Source organism: Strix uralensis, chromosome 29, assembly GCF_047716275.1.
Source record: "Strix uralensis isolate ZFMK-TIS-50842 chromosome 29, bStrUra1, whole genome shotgun sequence".
In the NCBI taxonomy this organism is placed as follows: Eukaryota; Metazoa; Chordata; class Aves; order Strigiformes; family Strigidae; genus Strix; species Strix uralensis.
The window spans coordinates 2,496,661-2,518,785 of NC_134000.1; the positions used below are offsets into that span (position 1 = coordinate 2,496,661).

General features: G+C 48.8%; 1 protein-coding gene across 5 annotated transcripts in view; it reads right to left on the reverse strand.

The window, feature by feature from the left end:
• Positions 1–6,766: 6,766 nt before the first annotated feature.
• PRDM11 (PR/SET domain 11) overlaps positions 6,767–22,125 on the reverse strand; it is a 51,496-nt gene continuing 36,137 nt past the window's right edge. For 3 of the 5 annotated variants that reach the window (XM_074852555.1, XM_074852556.1, XM_074852559.1), the window contains 3 exons: positions 20,733–20,920; positions 16,999–17,649; positions 6,767–16,163 (listed from right to left, as the gene is read on the reverse strand). In XM_074852555.1, coding sequence (XP_074708656.1) covers positions 13,999–16,163; positions 16,999–17,649; positions 20,733–20,920 — 3,004 coding nt within the window. In that variant the 3' untranslated portion in view covers positions 6,767–13,998. The remainder of the gene's footprint in view (positions 16,164–16,998; positions 17,650–20,732; positions 20,921–22,125) is intronic. The other 2 variants (XM_074852557.1, XM_074852558.1) reach the window with 2 other exon arrangements.

The following is a 22,125-nucleotide window of genomic DNA, read 5'->3' on the forward strand; positions in this document are numbered from 1 at the left end:
TCCAGCATCACCTGGCAGAGGTGATCTCCTGCTGTGGCTGCTGTTCAGAGGAGGGGACTGAGAGGCCAGAGAAAATAACTTGTGACTACACTAAGGAGTTACTTGATTAAAATACGGATTGTAGCCATATGTTGCTTTGCTTCAACCTGCCATCAGAGCTACATCTTCCCCAACAAATGATCTGGTTTGATTTTAGGCTATTTGTGCTACAGTAGAAAAGATTTAAAAGCACAGATCAACAATAGTCACTAAATCATCTCTGGGATGTTTTAGACTCATTACTACCCTCAGTCTGCTTCCCCAGTTGTAAGGGGGAGCAGTTGCATCTGGTGTCCTGTAAGGGTAACACTTTTTCAGTGCACAGTTTTCCCCTCACTTCTTGTCCCAAATACCCTTGCAAGGTGATAGGAACCATGTGTGCTTTGCAAAGAGGTAACACATCAGAAATTAATGGAAAATTCCCTTCAACAGGGCTGGGAAAATTTTCAGGGTCAACTATTCTCCCAGGCATTACTGTGCTTTCAACACCTTGAACAAAAGTACTTGGTATTTTGCTAGCATCTGTCATCAGTATTGTCTGGCAGTAGTGTCCAAAGACACCCATTTTTTTTCCAGAAAGAATTTTGTAATTTGGGCTCTAGAAATACAACCCAAAGTTTGCCCAAATTTTCCTGATGTCTAGGATGGGTTGAGCACGATGACATTTAGTAAGAGCTGGGAGCTAAGGTGGCTTGGACTACACTTGCTTGCGCTCTTTAGAAGGTCCATTTGAAGTTTGATTGAATTGAAGGGCAGAGGTTTGGCAGCATTTTTTATGTGTTTCAGAATTTAACTAAGTCTCAAAATGTATTTCATTCATTTGCTGAAAGATAAGCATGATGAGTAAATACTAATACTTGACCCTTTATATTGATTCTTCCATTGGTAATAATCAAATTGTGCAAGAGTAGCAAAGTAAAATAGTGCTTTGTGGCCTTCCAGCATGAGAAGGCTTTTCTGCTTATTCAGTCCTTTAGCATCTCAATGTGTTTATTGTATGAAGCCAGATATTGTTTGTCAAGACTATATTGTTGGCACAGTCCAAAGCACAAATACAGAGCATGAGGTTTGGCCATTGTGTCTAATGTTACAGCACAATATGTAAATCACTGCAAGTAAATAATTCCAAATTCTATCAATAGTGTGTCTGCATTGTTTACTCTGGTGTAAGTCCCTTCTGCTTGCAGCTCGTGTAAGGGGTACAAAGTACTGGGGTGAGTCAACAGAGAAGGTCGTCTGAAGGGTGTCATCAAGGGGTGGATGTATAATGGGAAGGGGAGCAGTTGGCAATGGAGTCCTATCCTGGACAAGCACAGGATATCTATTGGCTTTTTCAGCAAGGTGGCAGCTAAACAAAGCTGTAAAGGCTTTCCTGCAGCTGCAAGGAGGTTAGGGTATAGGATCTGGGAATCAGTTTTCTCCCACATACTGGCTCCATCTCCGAAACAAAACTATGAACTGAATTTGGGTTCAGTCTTTTTGCCAGTCTCTGTACTTTCAGGTGGTGCTGATGATACTCTGTAAACCATGCATCTAAGGAGGAATACCTACTTAGCTGACCTAATACAGTCACTGGAATTAGCTGGTTCCTGACAAGGCATAGAGATCAAAAACTGCACATAAAAGTAAGAGAAAAGAGATTTTTGGGGCAGGAGTGGGAAGTATTTACCTCACTGACAGTTTGGGGGCACTCCCTCACCCATCACAGTCAGCATTAAAGCACAAGGAGAAACAACAAAGTGAGTCTGTGGGGCCCCAGGCTGCTGCTTGCTTTGCAAAGACAGTTGCCACCAGCCTGTCAGCTGCACAGCTAGCCTGATGCTACTGAAGCATTTGTCACAGAGGTGGAGGGAAAGGAGCTGTATTTTTGCCGCACAGGAAGTTGAAGACGAGTGGCAAGTTTGCCAGGGTCAATCCTTCCCACCTAGGGGATTAGTGCGGGGTTACTCAGTAATTCCCAGCCCTGTGTATTGAAAAGCAGCGATAGCCTCTGCAGAACAGTTCCTCTCTTAATCCTGCTGTTCATTGTCACTTTGGATTTACTAGAAGCTTTTTCCTCCCCCCCCAGTATTTGAAAATTAAAATGGGACTGGCCCGTAATCCTCTGTTTGCCAGGAGCGAGTGGCACCTAATCCAGCAGTTGTGTCGAAGCCATTACCAGTGCTAGCCCTGGAGGTTTGCAGCCAGTTCCTCCGCTTCTCTGAACTCTTAGTGACCGCTGAACATGGAATAAACTCATGGACGAAGGGGCTCCAAGATGCCTCTGAGAAGATAGTTCAGACCTAAAACCTGCCTGCTGCCCGGTTTTCCAGGGCAGCTCGCCTGAGCGTCACGAGGTGCTGCGGTGGCCTGGCACGCGGCCCTGCAAGCCCCGTCCCCCCGCCACACACGGGTCCCTGTCCCATCCCCATCCTGTCCTCGGTGCTGCTCTCCCGGAGACCCCTGCATGCCTCCAGAGGGACCACCAGTCTCCCCAGAAATGGGGCAGCTGACAGCACGCTTGTTTTTTCCCTTGGATTGAAACTTCAGACGGGGGACTTCAGAGAGCCGAAAAGTCTAGTTAGCGCATATGCTGTTCTGTGGGAGCCTTTGATTATCCTTCAGATATTTTTAGAGCCTCTTGTAGATGAGGTGTGGCTCTGTTCATGTGGCAACAGCTCTGTGAGCAGCAACCTCTGGTCCCCTGTGCCCACTGCTCTGTGCCACTGTGGGGCTGGACTCATGGCACCGCCCCGACGCTTGCTCCGGCCCTCTGATTTAAACACCTCGGGGGGGCACCCATCTAAACCCACTGATGTGCTCAGCTGCCTGCATCTTCCCTCCTGCCTCAGGAGAGGCAGGTAGGGAAGACAGCCCCCAGGAAGCACTGCAAACCCCCTCTGGTTATGCCTGCAAACCCTCAGCATTGCAGACACCACACTCCTCCTGTTTCCAGGATGAAACAACATATTGGGTTTTTTTGCTAAATCAAGTTTTAAGTGCCAGCTGCTAACAACAGCCGTCTCCATGGAGCATGTCCAGGACACCAGCAGAGCTGGGGAAAAGCGTGCCAGGCTTTAATGCTATGACAACCATCACGGAGGAATTTTTCAATTTCCTTTTCACTCATATTGACATAAGAATCATCAGTCCTAAAAATGAAGGGCACCTTTAGCTCTGGATCACATGAGTTTGTGCAAGCTTCCCTCCCTGACACCGGCTCAGACTGTGCACTTTGCTTGAAGGGATCTTGCTTTTAAGTCCTTGGTTTGAAGTTATCAGCAAGGAAGCTGATCTCTGCCAACGGCAGCGGTCAAGTGTCCACAGCACAAAACCACTTCTAGGAAATTAATTACAAATCAGCAATGCATTTCACACGCCGCTCTTACTCTTTACACACGGTTGAGCTGCTGAAAGGGCAGCGTCGTCCTGCTTTGTGTACTGCTAATTGACTAGCAAAGGCAAAACCCCAGAGATGAGGTTTCCACCGCTGGCTGGTGGGTGCCCAGCAAACGCGGAGCGCATTAAGTTGGGCCAAGCCCTGACAACCACCAGGATTTTGCTGGGCTTGCTTACTGCTCAGAAATAAGTGATTTTAAATTACTGTGGTGAAAGCTGCCAGAAAATGGCAAATTGTTTGTAGTATTTGGACGGCTCGATGACTTCGAGGAAGTCACTAAAAGCAACCTTTTCTATTGGAACACTGATTTTGGGCTATTTTCACTTCTGAGTCTGGAAATTGCCTCTTGCTTCCAGCCCCTGTGGCTACTGCCCCTGGTAAAACTGTGGGGCATTCACTCTGACACCAAGGGCTCTGCACAGCCCATCAGCCACAGGGACTGACGTGTCCACACACATGCTTCCCCCGGGCCCAGAGCCCTCTAAGCCCAAACCTGCCTCACTGACAGAATTTCCATCCAAATTTCCTTTCCTTTGGGAGGATGTCCCGATCCAATATCGGGGAGGGTTCTTAAATGATCCCAAGAGCGAGATTAAGATGCAAATGAGGTCAGATGCCGCACAAACCTTATAAGCTTTATTTTGCGAAACAAACCAATAATAGTGACAGGACAGAAGGAAGAAGAAAGGAAAAGTCAGAATACCTAAGCAAGCCAACAAAGAGATGCATCAATACTAGTTACCACCACCATGAGTCTAGCTGCGTCCCTTTGGACCGCCCTGGTGCAGGTGATGGGGTGGTTCCTGCAGGCGATGGGGAAAGCTGCCACCATGTGTCTAGTGGCGTGTCCTCGGTCCGGTCCCGGTGCAGGTAGGGGGCGGATCCCCCAGGCAATGGAGAATCATCTACAGGTGATGGGGGGAATCCCCTGCTAGGCGATGGGGATGAATGCCGCTGGTCTGGTCCCGGGGCAGGCGATGGGGAGAAAGCCGGCAGGTGAAGGCAGGCGAGAGAGCTCAGCAGACGAAAGCTTTGACAGGCGAAAGTGAGAAGGCATGGCAGGAGAGAGAACTTGAAGGCATGGCAAGCGAGAGAACTTCAGCAAGTGAAAGCTTCGGAGAGCAACAGAGGAAAGGCAAAGGAAAAACTACTGCAAGTGAGAAGCTTCGCTAGAGAGGAGCATGCAGCCCTGTTTATCCAGTCCCCAGCAGCAGCTCGCCCGCTGCCACAGAGCTCAGTCGCACATTCGCCACCCGCGTTCCCCCATGGGTGCATGTCCAGATGCCCACAGTGCTCGTACCGAGGAGGGGGTTGGCCATTGATGCCTTCAGCCTCCGCACGTCCCCCTCGTCCCCCAGCCCTGCGCGCACGCCCAGCTTTCCTAGCTCCGGGCGGATTTTGTCCTCCCGGCAACGGGACATTGAGGTCTGGCCTATGAAATGGCATGGGGCTGAAACCACCCGCTGTCATCTTACACCTGCGGCTCGGGGGGGGGGGGTGTGTGTGTGTGTGTGGGTAATGGGGTAACAGCAATGCCGAGACAAAATGGCTGACACAGTCCCTCACAGACAACTGGAGGGCTGTATAGCGCTGGCACCTTGCAATCAGAACTGCCACCAGTGGACACAGCTGGGCACCAGGTTGAAGTGCAAGACTATGAGCATCCATATGACATTAGAGTCTCAAGGGGGGAAGCAAAAACTTTTTTATACTATATGCATCCTTTGCATTAAACGTTTGCTAGAGGGCTAAACTGCTTGCTCACTTTGTGTAACACTGGCTCATCTACTGGTATTGATTCCCAGGTATCCATACACAGGATCAGTTGGAAAACTGAGATATCTCCAGACCTGGTTAAATTAAAGAGCAAGGCCTGTTTATGAGAACTTTCGCCTCTACATACTGAAGCTCAGCAACACTATCAGTATCAACACTTGTAGTACGCAGTGCCACTGATACAAGGAAATGATCACCTACTTTGCAACTTATTTACTTATAGCAACTTATAATGATTTCTGAATATGGCTTAATAATCCTGCTTGCCCTGACTGTTCTGGGGAAGCTTACCAAGGGCTACTGTGTCCATCAAGACAAAGCAGTTTTCTGTGGAAACTTACCAAGAATTACTGTGTTCGGCAAAAATAAGAGACATGTCCTTGGAAAGCAGATGGGTTCTAACAAGTTGAGTTTTTGTAGCCATATATGGACGGTAGAAACTAATATGCTAGTGCTTTTAGATAAGATAGAGGTGGTAAACCAGCAGGAAACACTCTTGTTGTTCAAGAAATTGGCTAAGAGAATCTGCGCATGCTCCGAGGAAAAGTACAAGGTGAAGAAGACTGCGAGCCTTCCTCCAACAGACCCCCGAAGACGCCCCCCAGGAGGCAATGCGCAGGTGCAAAGAGAACATAAACTGCTGACACCAGCCTTTCGAACTAACCCAGCCTTACTCATGCATATGGATATTTGTATTCTGTAATCCAATGAATATGTATATCCACACTCTATAAGTTTCTGGTAAAATGTGCTGTTGGGGTGCAAGCTTTGTGGAGAAATCCCCTTGCACCCCGGTGCTGGAGTAAACATACCTGCTGTATAACTCTCTCTGAGTTGTAGAGTCTGTTTCCGCAAATCACCACGTACAGGATCCATAGTCAGCTGCACAGCTTCCACCTGTGTTTTCTGGTTCCCCCCCACTTGATACACAGACACATTTACAGCTGAGAGAGCAACTGTTTGAGCTGGAATGGTTTTTCTTCTGCCTATGTTTCTCTCTAGCTGAAGTTGGCACCCTGCAGCAGGGTTGGCCTAAACCTTTGCAACATCCTCCCTGTTTGCGCTGCTGTGCAAACCTGAACTGCAGAGAGGGAAGGACGGCCCAGGGTCCCTGCCATGCCCTTGCTGTGGGGCCTATCTCCAGCAGCAGTTGGGCTGAGCCCAAGGAGACGACAATGTTTTCAGCTCTGACATCTGTTTGGTCAGAAACACAACCCACAGCCCAGTGCTAATCCATGGTCACTCGTACTTGCTTCAGAGGTTGGCTCTCTCACCCACACTACTTTAGCAGATATAAGAACCTCCACATACAAAATTACTCTTATTTCATTGAACTGCTTTAAAACAGTTAACCTTTAGTTAATCCACTGTGGGCCCAGGAGGTTCACCCAGGAGGGAGAGCTACCAGCACCTTGGGGGGCTGCAACTGACCCTTCTGGATAAATTAGCACTGGACCCGTTCCTTACAGTCGTGGGCTGGGGAAGAGGGAGTGCATCAGCTTAGATGCCCTCTCTCCGGGAAAATGACGTTAACCTCCAAGAACAATGTAAAGAATTAGCAACCCAACTTGATAAATTTAAATGTTTTTTTATTAACAATCATTTTACATTACAAGGATAATATGACAAAAGGAAGGTCTCGTGTACATACTATGATATATCAACATAGCTCTATTCGTATCCAGTGTCCTAGGTCCTTTCACACAGGTACTATAAAGCATAGTCTGTAAAGTAATATCATTTTAATGTTCTCCAAAAGAGTGATATTAACATATTAATACATATGTAGTAATAGACGTCTAGATATTTTTCTCTCATTTCGTGTGTGTGTGTGTGTGTGTGTGTGTGTGTGTGGTGGGTGGGTGAGAGATCGCTTGACAGTTCAGCAGGGCTGTGCTTGAATGTGGATATGGAGAGGTTTGAGAGAAAACCTCTTGTTTTCTGGAAGTAGAAATGCATTTTTACCAACAGTCGGGTGAGTCTATGAGGATGCCATGACTGGCAGAAAACTCCACAGCCCTCCTATAGCATTCGGAACATTACAGCATATGAGACAGGATTCCCCCACGTAGCCCAGTGAGCTTATTCGACATGAGGTGCAGTGCATGGGAGCCCCTCGCCGGGCGGCAGCACCGCCGGCACGGGCGGGCGGGTGGCGAGGCCGTGGGCTGAGCCTACGTGAGTGTCAGTGGCATCTGAAGGAGGGGGGCTGGGAGTGAGGAAACCGTCTCTTGAGGTTCGTGAGGAACACGTGCCGGGGAGCTCCGGCGGGCGGGTTGCGGCTGAGGTGGATTACCAGTTGTGTGGAGGAGAGAGGCCTGGGAGAGGGCTCTGAGGTGTGTGACAGGGCTTGGGGGGAGCTTGCACAGCATCTGCTCATGCAATACCAGTGTAACGAGTCATTCAGCCGTCGGAATTACAACTCACCCTCCTCCCGACCGAAGCCCGACAATTAAAACAAACAGTGAGGAGTGCAGGAGTTGCTAGGCCTGGTGTGAAGCTGCAAAGCCAAACCTCCATGCCTTCCCTTCGACCCTCGTGGGGAAGCAGCACGGTGACCCACCACCTGCTGCCAGCCCGGCCAGAGGCACCTCTCAGGTCCCCCCCCAGGCACCAGCCAAGGGCTTCACTCTGCAGTGGGGTCAGTGTCCTAGGAGTGGCCGTGCGAAGGGAGGGATGGAGGGACAAGGCAGCTGTTCATCCCGCAGGCATCGGCAGAAACTCAGGGAAGGCTGATCCATTGCCCGGATCCACCCCCAGTCCTGGTGAGGAAACGCCTGTCATGCAAAAATAGGTTTCTCTTTGCACAGGCTGGGCAAGAGGGTTGCACCCTTTGGTGCTTTAGTCTGGCAAGGTCAGCGTGCTGTGCGTTGGGGCCCAAAGGCACACATGCACCACTGACCACGTCTTCCGCGCAATCACATCCTTCCCTTTCCTCCAGAAGAATCACCCAGGCCCCCAGCCAGGCAAGCTGCTCGTCGGCCGAGGAGCGGCTGCGAGACCTGAGGGAGCAGAGCAGCTCCGGCAGCAGAACATAGGCCAGCCCGACCTGACAGAGCTGCATGTGCCTCCCCAACAGGGCTTGCACGGTCCCATCCCTATCGCTCCGAATCGCGGTCCCTTCTCATTCGTGCTGCTCCAGCTCCGTACGCCATCCCTGCCACCTCTGACTGTGCGGCGGCGACCCTCCCTCTGCTCAGGAATGCCTTTGCTCTCCTGCTGCCTTTACCCCAGTGCCATGGCTGTGTCGCTGAGCGGTGCCCGCGAGCGGGGTGTCCCTGGCAGCCTGCTGGAGACTGTCGAGGAACGCCGGGTGGAACAGCAAAGCCACGTTTTCACGGCACCGGTACCTGCAGCTGCCAACCGCATCCTTGCAGAGAGAGAAAAGTGCATCTGAGGGTGGGATATGTATCTGTCCAAGTGTGAACACACAGAACCTCAGCCAGAGGCTTACTCAGGAGAAGACAAGGACACTTGAGCATTCTCCCCCACCAAAACATCCCCCTATTACACAAACCTTATTTAGCACTTGGTTAACATGCCAGCAAGGAAACCCCTTGCCCTAACCACAGCAAAGCCCCTCTCCATAGAGTGCTATACATGTAAATGTAGGCCTCAGTGTATGGCTAAAACAATCCCAAAGTCCGAAGTCTTCAGTGTTACGTGCCTTGTGCCAGAACACAGGGCCAGCCTTACACAAGGGTGGTTGAGTCTATCTCTATATTATATCTTTATATCTATCGAAAACATAGAAATATATAAATATATAGGATTTTATTTATAGATATATAAGCATGTGATTTTAATCTTTTGTATTGTGTGTATATGTACTGGGATGTGCGTATATACAATATATAGACCATATGCATATGTACTGTATACATACACTAGCTTACATGCACACACATCATACGTGTCTCCAAGGGAGACAGGAATTGCATAGGCATTACTGCATTGAATACAATGGCTGGGGGAGCAACGTACCGTTTCTCTGCTTTTAAGACCTCTTTTGACAGGGCTGAGAGGGGAATCTGCAAAAGCAGAGGCTGTTGCTGCTTATTTGCAAGTCGGCTGTCTAGTTTGTCTTACCCACTGGTCAAACAAACAGCAATCCTCATGAGATAAGAAAGAAAGTGGACCCCAACGACCCTGCAGGCCACCTTGGTTGAGTTTGTGCTGTGAGAGATGGACTGAGCCCGAATCACGTCTGAGGAGCCGTATCAGCAAAAGCGCAACCAGCACAGGGGACATGGCCATGGCCAGCTTGAGATCCAAGGCAGGTGACACACTGGGACCCTGCCCACTGCATCCCCTCGCAACACCCCGTGGCTCCTGTGTGCTTTTGCTGGTATGGGAAGAGCTTTGGTCTCTTGTGAGGATTATCCCTGCTGAGTTCGGTCTCGTGGCCGGAGGGCCTGGACCCCTGTGGCCGCTGGCGAGCCCTGCAGAAGGAGATGTCTGCATGTGCTTCATGGATTTCTGCTTCACAGCAGGGTAAAAGAGGCAAGGAGCCTGAGCAGAAAGTGGGGAGGGGAAATTGGCAACCAAAAAGCCCACGGGCTCGAAACACAAACCCCAGGGTCTGGAGAAGTGTGTATTATTCACAGTCAGATGCCATACCTAAGACGCGGGGGAAAGGAGAGAATAAAGAGCTCATTTGAGAAAAACGAAACCCTTCTCTCTTTGCAGCCAAAGCAGTTCAAGATGCTGTGAGCAACATGTTCAAAACAACCTCCTCTCGCTCGCTCAGCACAGCAGGAAAGGCATGGATTAAACCCAACTCATGGCCATCTCCGAGCCAAGAAGAAGCCCTCCCCATGCCTGTCGCTGCCCCCCGGCCTTGCTGCTGCCTGTCCGGGCCCCGGGGTTTGCAAACAGGGCACAGAAACGCATCTGCTCCAAGGAAAGGCTGGGCAGGCGGAGCATTGGGAAGCCAGGGGCACTTTGCATTGGTATTCCTCCCTCCTCCCTATCTTGCTCATGCCGGCAGTCACGTTCTCATCCACTGACTATCCATGGGAGAGTAACAGCTACAGATCTGAGATAGGTGGGTAAACCTAGAGGGAAAGCTTGCAAAGCACCTGCGTTCCCTAGGACAAAGGCTGGGTTTATTTTCTGATGTGGGGATGACGGGGGAATTGTTTGTGTTGGAGGAGCTGGGCTGGGCCGGGCCAGCTGCTCTGCCAAGCACTTGTTTCCCCCATCGCCAATGAAAGGGGTCTCTGACCTTTCCCATCACGGGTATGTGCAACATCCCGTGGCAGGGAATCGTGCTTCCTCCTGACACCACTCATAGGTGCACGCAAAGTTATTTGCAAAAGAAACAAGGGCTTTCCCAATGCCAGATGACTGCCTGGAGAAGAACCACGACTCACTGCACGTTCTGCTCTGCCATTAGGAGTAAGGGCAGCCGGTGAAAGATGTCACTGATGAAAGAGGGATTTGCAAATGAACCAAAGGAAAGCAGTGACATATTAGAGGAATTGTTTCTGAACAAGCCTCTGGCAGCTTGCACCTCGCTGACAAAGCAAGGCACCGTTTTCTCCCCAGTGGCAAAAATAAAGAGGCTCAGAGCAGGAGCTGTAAACAGGCCTCTTGGGTGGCTCACCACAAGCCCTGGGAGAGTGCTCCTGTCTGCAAAGGTGTCGGGAGACTGTACGCAAGTGTACCTTCCCTCCACGTAGGCCAGGCACTTTGACGGGCCTCTGTGACAGAGACACATACCGAGGAGCTTTCACTGCTGCAAACAGAAAGGCAGGTGACTTTTTTTTCCCCCACAAAGACCTATAGAGTTGAGCAAAGAAAAATGAAAAAAAAAGGGGAGGAGGGAAACTGTCTTTACAGACTCTCCAACAGCCACAGCAGCTTGCATCAAATATCTTTGTAACTTTTGCGTCTGCTGCCATGTGCACACTTGGCAAGGAAGACTCTCCCCCACCTGCCCGTTCCCCTCCGGCACATCAATTCACTTCTTGTCTCCAACATCTACATTCACCTTGCCCTTCTCCAGGCCAGAGACTAACGGAGCAGCAATTCATCTATCTTTTCTCTTCTTCTTACAACTCCTCAGATTTTACCTAAGGAGGGAGCCTGCCAGGGAGCCGCTCTGTGAGCTTTGTGGCAGCACCCTGAGCAGAGCTGACTCGCCGGGCCTGGAGGGCTACAAGCCCCTCATGGGGAGAGATCCCTGTTTTACAGTCCTGCAAACAACCACCCAAGCCGGCAGACAGTTTAATTTTCACTCCTCTAGATGAACAGGTCAATTCGATCACATCACATCACTTATTGGGAAAGACAGGAAAAAATGCTAACAAAGCCATTTTTTTGCTTGCTAGGTGTTGTGTATTGATGCCCCTGCACTGCGACGGCGCGATGCCCTGACCTAGCTCGCAATGTTCCCGTGAGGACCGCCGGAAGAAGCTGATCTCCTCACCCCGGTGCAGGTGCCTGCTCCTGCCCAAGCCAGCCCGCAGGCTGCACAAGCCACCTGAGTTAAGGCAGAGGGGACATGGAGTAAGTGCTACAGAGGGTACGCTGCCTGCCCAGCCCTCGCCGCTACATTCGTGGGGTCCGCTCTGCTCCCCTCGGGCCGCCTGGCCAAAGAGCCCTGTTTTACAGCAAAGGGGGTGGAGTCAGGACGAAAGGACTGGGCACCGCGAGTGCTTTGGGCAGACTCAGTCCCTTCTCAGCCCCGCAGGGACAGCGGGGAAGCACTTCCAAAACTCTGACCAACGCAGGTCTAGCTGTTCCTGTGGGGTCCGAAAGCTGAGGCAGCGGGTAGCGGCTTGGCTGCAAGCCTCTGCCCGGCGTTGGCTGTGTAGCTCTGCTGAAGGCAAAGGGGTTAGCAGGAGGTGAGCGAGACCTAGGTAGAAGTGCGTGTTTTCCTGGGGAAGACAGTGCGTGAACCCTGGCAGTGAAAGTGACTCCGAGAGAGATCGATTCCAAACATGCTACATCTCCATTGAAAACAAACAAAAAAGTTTAAAAAATAAAATAATATTATATATATATATATTTATATAAATGAAAAGCTATCAACTAGCAGCAACGGTTCTAGAGATATCTTAGCACCAAGACCAAGGGCAGGGGGGTAACAGGAGAAAGGAAAGGTTCAGTGTTGCTGATACCACCATCATGTTTCCAAACAACACAGCTTGGCACAAAGCTCGTCCCTCTAGGAAGTGAGAACATGTCAGCTCGGACACCTTCTGGACAACAGGTTCTCACCCCCACGATGGTCTGGTCAGGTTGGTGCTGTCCATGCCACATCAGCGGGGCAAGGCACTAGCATCTGTGGAGTTTTTGCACCTTTTATATTTGTGGTTTTTTTTGTTTGGTTTTTTTTTTTTTTTTTTTTTTTTTTGCTTTTCTAACCTGAAGTGATATTGTGTGAATGCCTGGAGCTCGTTTACTTTAAAAGAATAAAACAAAGAAGAACCCCGAGCCCACAGAACAATCTCTTTGTGATGGAAGGTGCAAGTCCCCCATTCGCATTTCAGCTGGACTCCGCATCCCTTCAAGAAAGGAAGAAATATTTTGCAGGAAGAAGCAGAGCATCCCTTCTTCCTGCTGTCATCAGTCTGCTGTGCTGTGGAACATGTTACCTTGGTCACAAGAGAATACGTGAACCTTTGTACAACATCATCACATGAATATAATCCAAGATAATCTTGCATTGATAGCTCCTGCCACCAAACTGCAGCAGGTTTTTCTTTCAGTCATTCCAAACAAAACAAAACAAAACAAAACAAAAAACCCACAACAATCTAGGATTATAAAGACATAGTATAAATAATGTAAATTAGAATATAATTTTTTAAGCCTTTGAATCTCCGCCCAGAGATGGCTCTTGACTCATTGGCTGTCTAGCTTCCACAGCAGCCCTGGTTTTGAATGAATAGTTGTATATATATATATTTTTATCTCCTACAATATAAAAATATAAATGCAAAAATTTCCCCCTGCCTTCTCTATTTTGCTATTTTATAGTCTGCACATGACATCATGTTATAATATATGTATGATAGACTGGTACTACGTTTATCATAAAAGGAGCTGAAAGCCAAGTATTACTCTACAGCCCAAAAGTAGGGAGAACTGAGAAAGGGGCATCACAGTTTAGTGGAGGCATTTTTTTCTAAATCAGAAGAAAAACCTAAAACCATGTCCCCAGCCTTTCCCTCCTGCCAGTAATCTCTACCAGTGAAGAAAGCTCCCACTCAAGTGAAGAGAACTGGGTGGAGCTGGAGAGCCGAGGGCAACATAAACGCACGGGATGCTCTGTCGGAAATCAGAAATCTGACGGTCGTCAACAAAAGGCTCAAATGGCTCAATAACTGGACTGAACAACAGAAAGAGAGGCAGAGATTAAAACCGAGGGGAAAAAACAAACAAACAAACAACCCCAAAACAAAACAACACAAAAACCAACCCAACAAACCAACAACACACATACAAAGGAAACCGCCGGGAGGATGAGGCTGACAAAGACCCGTCGTCTAGCTTATAGATCATTAGGTTTGAACATGTAGAGTATGGCCCCAGCACATGCTTCTAAAGAATGAAATGTTGCCACCTACACTGCAGCTGCCATGGTTGGAGACACCAGTAAATGTCTAAACATTGTCTCAATCTTTAAAATTCTGCTTAGCTTCTATCAGACGCACATCGTCTTAACTTTTAAATTTTCAGTGTGGGTTTTTCCTTAATATATATAATATATATATATTTTATATAATATATCAAAGTTTAGAGTATAGATTACAAAAATTATTCAACAGCTTTCTGATCTGAGGCATTCCTTCCTAAATATCGGGGTAAAACTCAGAGCCATGGTCCATGCTCTGCAACATCGGCTTCTGATCAAGAGACGACATCCTGCTCAGCATTTCGGCTGACAGCGCGTAACTATTGCCCGACTTCTCCTCGAACCAACTATCTAGTGCCCTTTTGCAATCGAAGTTGGCAATGGGTGGCCCGTTAACAGCAATCGTCAAAAGATCACTGAGCTGCTCCAGTGTGAGCCGAGAGCGGTTGTTTTTGCGCACTCTCTGCAGGGCATTGCGCCCCTTCTCACAGCAGGCCGATGAGGTGGGAAGGACTTTGAGGATCTGAACTATTTTATTTAAGAGGGGGAATCTCTGTTTGTATTTACAAATGTGACTGAGCAAGTCTTTAAAACCATTTTTGGTATAATAATCCACCTTAAGTTCTCGCCACTCCATCAGCAGACTCCCTCGGGTGTCCATCCCCTCTCTGCAAACCTCTCTGGAAAATGATGGGACCGTCTCCAGGTGTTCAAATATTTGTACCATATCCTCTTTCCCATAGCTCATCAGCTCATCAGTGCTTCTGGGCCAAGCTGCAAGGTCAAATACCTGACAGGCCTTCACAAATGTCCGGCTACGGGAATCGAACCTTTGGGCTAGGATCACCTGGGTCTTCTGGCAGATCTTTTCTCTGATCGACTGGAATTTGGCTTCAGCCACCCGAAGGTTTTTCACAGCAATGCCATTAAAGCTTTCACGGAAGTTTTCCTCAAACTCCTGCAAGTACTCCCCGGGTGAATCTGCTAGCCGGCTGATCTCCTGGATGGCCTCCTCTATTTTATCGTCCACCTGCGACACAAGAAGGTACTCCCCTTGGAAGACGTAGGCGAGGCGTGAAAGCACAGCAATCACATCCAGCAGGAAGTAGATGAGTTTAATAGACTGGTAGTCCATCAGGAACTGCAGGAGGGCCAAGGCAATGGCAGAAGCGTCTGCCCTTTGGGTCTGGCCGCTGACATCTTTGAGATGGGCCACAACCTCGAGGTAATCCTTGATTAGAGCATTGAGCACGTTCTGCTCCCCAATGATCCACTTCACTGCTCGAATGTCCCCCAAGAACTCCGTCTCCTCACACAGCGTGGCAGCAGTGACCCTCAACTCGCACATGAGTCGGGGAGAGTAACGATAGAAACTGAGCAGTTGCTTCAAATTGTTTTCTAGCTCCTCCAGGCATGGCAGCTCCTTCCCACTGATTGCATCCAAAATTTCCAAGTGGGGCCTGTGCACCATAAAGGGCAGGCAGAGAAGCCAGGGCAAGGTCTTTCTGATTGTCATGAACAAGTTGGCTCTCAGGCTGGCAGTAATGTTAGCACCATCAACTCCTAAGCCAATAGTTGGCTTCTCATCCTGCAATCGTATTCCCAGGCTGGAAAAAGCCCTGTCTAATGCTTGGAGGTAACTCTCTGTCGTAGAAAAGCCCAGTTCCTGAAGAGACAGGAATTCGGTTGCCGGAGGCCCATCGCTGCTCGTGTACTGCACGTAAACCGCAACCGTGTCTGCCAGCAAGTCGTCGCTCTGCCCGTCCAGAATGATGCTGAGGAAGGGAGACTGTCGGATGCGTTCAACCAGGTCCTCTCGAAGAGCCCGGGCGATATGGTGGATTAAGATTTGGCAGTCTCCCTCGTTCATGTATTGATCCACCACCTTGAGTTCACACTTTCTCAGTAGTTCTGCCAGAGGCCGAAAGTCGTAGTAGGGCCTGCCCTCCAAGGCCAAGTGGTAGGCTGTATTGAAGAGCAGGGTCATATTTCGGCACATCTCTTCTGTCTTCTCTGGGTGCATCCTGAGCTTGTAAAGCTGCAGGCACTTCTTGTGGAGGTTGCTCTGGCTGTGAAGCTTTATCGTGTGTATCTTGAACTGCTTTGAGCCAATGATGAAGGCTGAAGTCCGAGAGGATTGCACTGTGTACTGCCTACAGACGTGGCACCACATTTCATTCAGTGTCGGGGAGTACCGCAGAAACCAAAACTTTTTAAGCCACTCTTGCTTGAACCGCCGTATCCTCCGGCCCGTCGCAGAAGACATCTTGGAAGGCTCATCTGTAGCAGCAATCATGTCATTGGAAACTGATTCATCGGCAGAATCCACCTCTTGGTCATCGTCCTCCATCATGGTGGGAACAGAGATGATGCTTTCTGAAGCTGTAAGAAAAAAAGAAAAAAAAAGGAAAAAAATATGGTATTTGCAAAGTTGCTGACCTAGAGAAGCATCCTACTGGTGACAGAGAAGCATTGCCTGATGAGCTGGCCACAACCTGCCCTCTCCTGCCCACAGTGCACTATGGGTAGAATCTGAATCATGGCTTTGAAGGGAAAATAAATCAACGTTTCTGCATATGAACTTTGTCTCCAACTTGCCACAACGGGGAGCAAGAAAGGGCACTACATCCCAGGCACCTGCACAATACATGGTGTGACCCAAATATTCCCTTTGGTGAAGGCTCCTCGACAGCACGTTCCTGGAGGAAATGAAACATATCTTCAGAAAGGGACACAGGGTTGTGTTAAGGCAGTGGAGGAAACAGAGAGGGCTTTCCAACAAGGGACACAGTGGGACATTATTTCATACACAAAGAGCACACATTTCAGTGTTACCACAGAGTCATTCAGACTTTCTTGGTAGCACGTGAGGCACTGCGGAGGGGATTCCGCTGAAAGAGAATGCGTCAAAAATACAGCAAACAAACTGTCTGCAATGGAATGTCTTTTTTATTGGCAGTGCATTATCAATTACAACGGCAACAAATAGAGCAAGTTGTCATACAGAGTCTTTCCCAGACAGTGTTTTCCACTGTGCCCACAGCTGTGTCAGCTCCTGGCCCACCCAGTCACAAAACCTGACAGCAAACCTTCCATGGAGCCACATGTTCACCTGAATACTCAGAACAAAACGCTTTAGATGGGTACACAGCACACAGGCATCTCACTACTCTCCTTAGGCAGGGTTTGGAGAACGCTGTTACTCGGCAAGGCTTACCTGTGGGGTCCGAGAACTCTTGGAGCTCGGGTACCTGGGGCGGTAGCACAGGTGGCTCGGGTAACTTTCCAGATCTCAGCATGTCTAACTCGGCCTGCAGCTCCCGGATCTTCTTCTTCAGCCGGATGCAGTTGGGGCAGAAGGAGGTGGTGGGGATTTCGTGGGAGTTGCCTTGTGCAGAGGCCAGGGACAGCTCGGTCGGGCTGTCTGCTGTGAGTGACAGGGGCTCTTCTTCCTCATCTTCAAGGATGCCCATCTCTTTGGCTGAGCTGAAAGAGGAACTGTGGGGGACTTTCCATTCCCCCTCACTCCGGTTTCTGCTGAGGTTCAGAGAGCTGTGCTGCATGGCACCACCACACCTCTCAAAGATGTCTTCAGCCTGGTATTTAGAAGCTTTTCTGATGGAAAGCGGCGTACTCGTTGCTAACTGGTTCTCTTCAAATTTGGCGGACCCCAAGGAAGCCTCCAGGACGTCTTTGAAGATGAGGTCAATCTTTTTTTTCTTTGTTTGGGGGTGAGATTCCCCCTCGTCACAACTGCGCTTGTAGGGGCTCTTTCCTTGCTTTAAGGTGGCAAGCTGGAGCGGTCCCCTCACGTCCTCTTGACTTTCCACATTCTTTTCCGACTTTTCCCTCTGCAACTTTTTGTCTCCTGGAAAGGAAAATGAGGGGTGGGGATTATCACCGGGAACCGAGCAACATCCCTCAATCTAAAACTCAAACGAAAAAAGAACAAAAAGGCAGGCTGAATCCCTGCAGGTCTGCACGTTGCGTTACAAACCAGGGAACTGACACAACTCAGTGGAAACCGAGGCTCGCGAGAGAAGGAGCCCTGCTAATGGGCACGTCTGCAAAAACAGAGACAGTCCTGGGTAGCCAGAGCGGAGTAGGACCCACACACTTTAAAGAGAAGAGAAAACTACAGGCAGCTTGTTTAACCTAAAGGTATAACCAACCTTTGCTAGAAGGAGACTATGAGGTGAATGACTGATCGTGGTGGAACCTAACACCCAGAGCCCAAGCGCCGTTTCGGCTGGCTGGAAGACCTGTGCCTGTTTTGACTTGGTAAAAGGTATCAAGTGTACAGCAGTGCAGCGAGAGATTCGGACCGTTTCATGACAACCCTGGCGTCTGTGCACGCCACCGCACACAGTTTGCAAGCCCCTTTACTCTCGTTCAGTTTGGAGGCTGCTCCAGAAATGCAAAGGAAAAGGAGTAAAAATAACTTGCACTCTTAAACCCCAAGGTACTCATTGTCAACTGAGCTACAACGGGTGAATGCCCTCCAAGGATGGGACATCTAGCTTGTCCCGGTGGAGTCTAAGAGCATGGCCAGTCAGTGAATAAAAATAAAAAAAATAATAAAAGCAACCTCATACAAATTATTAATTGCTTAAAATAAAGGGAATAGCCAGATTTCCTTACCTGGAAATTCAAAAGACGATAGGTTTGGCTCAATTTCCATCATTCTTCTATCTTGTAAATAACTTCAAGCATTGATGGCTTCCCAAACAAGACGCTGCTTTATGCTGATTTTTGGTTTTGTTTGCTTTTAAAGTGTATTCATGCTTTCATAAGAGTTACGGAGCAAAAGCTACCATTCCCTCTCTAAGGAGAGCAATGCTAAGAATGCAGAAAAGATGCAAGTCTCAAAACAGTTAGAGTAAGGCACCATAAAAAGGGCTGGCCCGAATGGCAGGGATTTTGCACTGGGTTTGGATGCTGACTGGCAAACCCAACCACTTCTTGAGTGAATCCGTAACAACAGATCTCATTTTCAACAGAATTTCTGTGGGCAAAACTTTGTCTATGCCCTAGTATTTCCCCTGTTATGGAGTACAATGACTACTGGCAGAGGTAGGGATTTAGAGAACAGATTCTTCTTCTTTCTCGGTGATTTTTCCCCCAACCAACTGAGTGGATCAGCCCTATGGAAAAGCTAGAAATCACAAGGTGATCCCTCATATTATTGGTCTCAACTCCACTGATGAGGTGGGTCAGAAACCACTGACAGAAACAAAACCTGGGAACCATGTTATTTTCCTGTGAGTTAATAAAGCACGTCACTTTATTCGACAGGCTCGCCTGCAGGGGATTTGAAATCTTTTAAATAGAAAGTGACTCAACAGATTTTGGTGCTGCTTCCTGACCACCTCCCAGTGTCCTCCCAGATAAGGCTGTGATGTCTCTCGCAAGTCTAGCAACAGCCCAAGTGATGCTCCGTTCTAACCACGTCTCTGCGCTTCTTTTGTGAACACAGGCTGAGCCCAGCTTGCCACAGGATGAGCTCACCGAGATGTCAGAGGGGTTCTAGGATGGTCTCTGCAGCCACATGGGTTTCTACCTGAGTGTGTGGTAGGCTACGGCGGGTCCTGAGCAGCCCAGAGGCAGATCTTCACTGCACTCGCAGCACAGAGCAGGCTGTGAGTTACCGTTTCAGCTCTCACGAACCGTGACAAGCTATGACTTAAAGGCATGTCTGTACGGCAGGGCAATCACTCATAGCCTTGGTGCCCCTCCAGAGCTGCTGCTCCAAGGGCACAGTCTTCCTCTTGCAGTACTTTCAGAAAGTACTAAGCCATCTGGACAACTAACGTGTGCATGGGATGCAGCAAAATCACTGCAGCCTGTACCTAATCACTCAGTGATGTTCATTAATATAACAAAGCACATTCATACCGATGTTCATTCAGAAGTGGGAATTGCCCAAGTACAACCATCAAGATGTAACACTGCAAGTGCATAATAACTCCAAGGTGATGGAGGATAGATAACCAGCTTTTTCAGGACACCTTGTCCACCCCACGATTAAAGAGGAGACACCTTTTACCAAGTCAAGGCAGCAACAGCAGCTGTGTAATAATATACACGGGAACCTTAATTAGAAAGTTATATTTAGTGTGGCTGCCCCGCTGAGGTCCTGCCATTCTGTGGCTAGGCCTGGAAAGAAATGCCCTTAATTAACTTCAGGTCTCAGCATTGTATAGATGAACAGATGCATTAAGAATTTTTGCCTTCCTCTAAAGCTTCCTGTATTGCTGACATTACACTGACCTAAAGGACCGCTGGGTTTGTTCCAGCATGGCTACTCTTAAAATAAGATAACAATTTTTATCCAGGGAAGAATCAGTCTGACAAGTACACAGCCTCCTGTACGTTGTACACGCACTCTAAGGTTGTGAGACTAAGGAGTCTCTAGCTGATGTCGCGCTGATCCCCAATTTCTGAAGAAAGAGGAGATAAATTAAGCGAGGAAAATGGACATACAAACACACCAAGGAAATCTCACTTTCATATGAACACAAAACCAGCCAGAGCTCCCTCAAACAGGCTGCTCACAGGAGCCAGAGAAAGCAGCATGTTCAGAAGAAAAACCTAATCCCTGTCTGTGGGACCACCAGCTTGGCAATTTTCAGGCCAGAAAGTCTTGTGGCAGAGGAGCACTGTGATCCCTCAGGCCCTTGCAGCACACACACACAACACAACACAACACAACACATGACACAACACAGCACAAATCTTTCTTTCCTGATCTCCACGACAGTGGCTACATTACTCTTCTTGTACACCCACCATCCGTGCCATGCAGAGATCTCACCCAGAGGTGCTCTGCTTCTAGAAATGCCGTTCTCCTCGCACAGCTTGTGCATCACCTACTTCACCCACCACACTCGGTCTGACAAGTGTGGCACCCCAAGGGGATCGGGGGAAAGGGTGGAAAGAGAGAGGACTCACCGCTTGTGAAATTTCTGTTGATGGTCTCCTGGGACATACTATGCAACCGTTTCATGTAATCCTCACTGTACCAGACCCGCAGCTTCTCCCCAGGGCGGATATCACGGCAGGCACGGAAGTAAATCCTCTCGCTGTGCTGGAAGGCCATCAGGTTCTGCTCCCGCTCCTCCCGGGAGATGATCACATACCTGAGGGCGAGGTGACAAGGCAGGCGTGAAGCACAAACTTCTCTCCTGTGCCCCCCCTTGCACCAGAATGACAACCACGATGAAGCCAGAATGACCTTCAGAGAGAGCCATCAACACAGCCAGACTGGAAAGCATGGAGTTATAAGTAATGGTGTGCAAATTGCCAGAGATACAGGACAACGAGAATGGATACCCAGGGAACACTAAACCAGCAGGGCCATTTCTGTTGCGGAAAGGATGACAACGACGTACATCCACCCTGAAGGAGTATCTCTGCCAGTAAGGGTGACACAGACGCTCATGGGCAGAAATATCTTTACCTAGTGATGGAAACAAGGACTTCTGAACTCCCTACCATCACTTCACATCCCAGGGCCTCCTCCCTTGTTCTCAGGAACACCTGGAATATAGCAGGATGCCTCTGCCCCAAAACACTGTCTTCCTTTTTTAGTAGATGCCAGATTTCTTTGCTTCTTTCAGACAAGCAGAAACACGGACACCTGATGTGCATGGGTTGTCCAAAAGGAAACCAAGTGTAAATTTCACTAGTTGTCCAAAAGGAAGCCAAGGACATGCCAGTACTGGGAGGTTTTGCACTAGGGCATTCAGTGGGGTGTGACATAAAAATACAAACAGCCCTGCAAGTCTCAGGAAAGCCCAGCACCACACTGCAGGGATCTCCTGGCAGTGCTGACAGAAAAATCGCTTTCTGGGCATGGTATTTATTCTCCAGATTTAAAACAGCTATATTTCAGCTCAGCAGAAATGTATTAATTCCCACTCCAAGCAACTGTGTCTCTGTGCAACTTGGTACGACAGAGATCTACAGCTAGGATCATATTATTTGCTCTCACGCTCCTCCTGTTCTTGCTAGAGGACATGAAGAAGGCCTGGTAATACCAGTTCCAGCTGCCCCCAACATGAGCTCATAACACCCATCCAGGGCCAGGAGGAGGCCTTGTCATATAGACCCAAAAGCAGATCTGAGTGGTTCACAGCTAAAAGCTTTTTCTTCTCTTATGCCATTTGCCTCTATTATTCAGCACTTCCTGCTGCAGTAATATTAACGAAGCCAAGTGGCAAATGGCTCCTCTGACATCTGCTCCTACTAGTCCTTGCCCAAACATTCCCTTATAGCTCACAGGTGTTTCTTCAGCTTAAGAAATCTGTCAATTTTTCCTTGAATGCTCTCCCCTTCTCCAGCC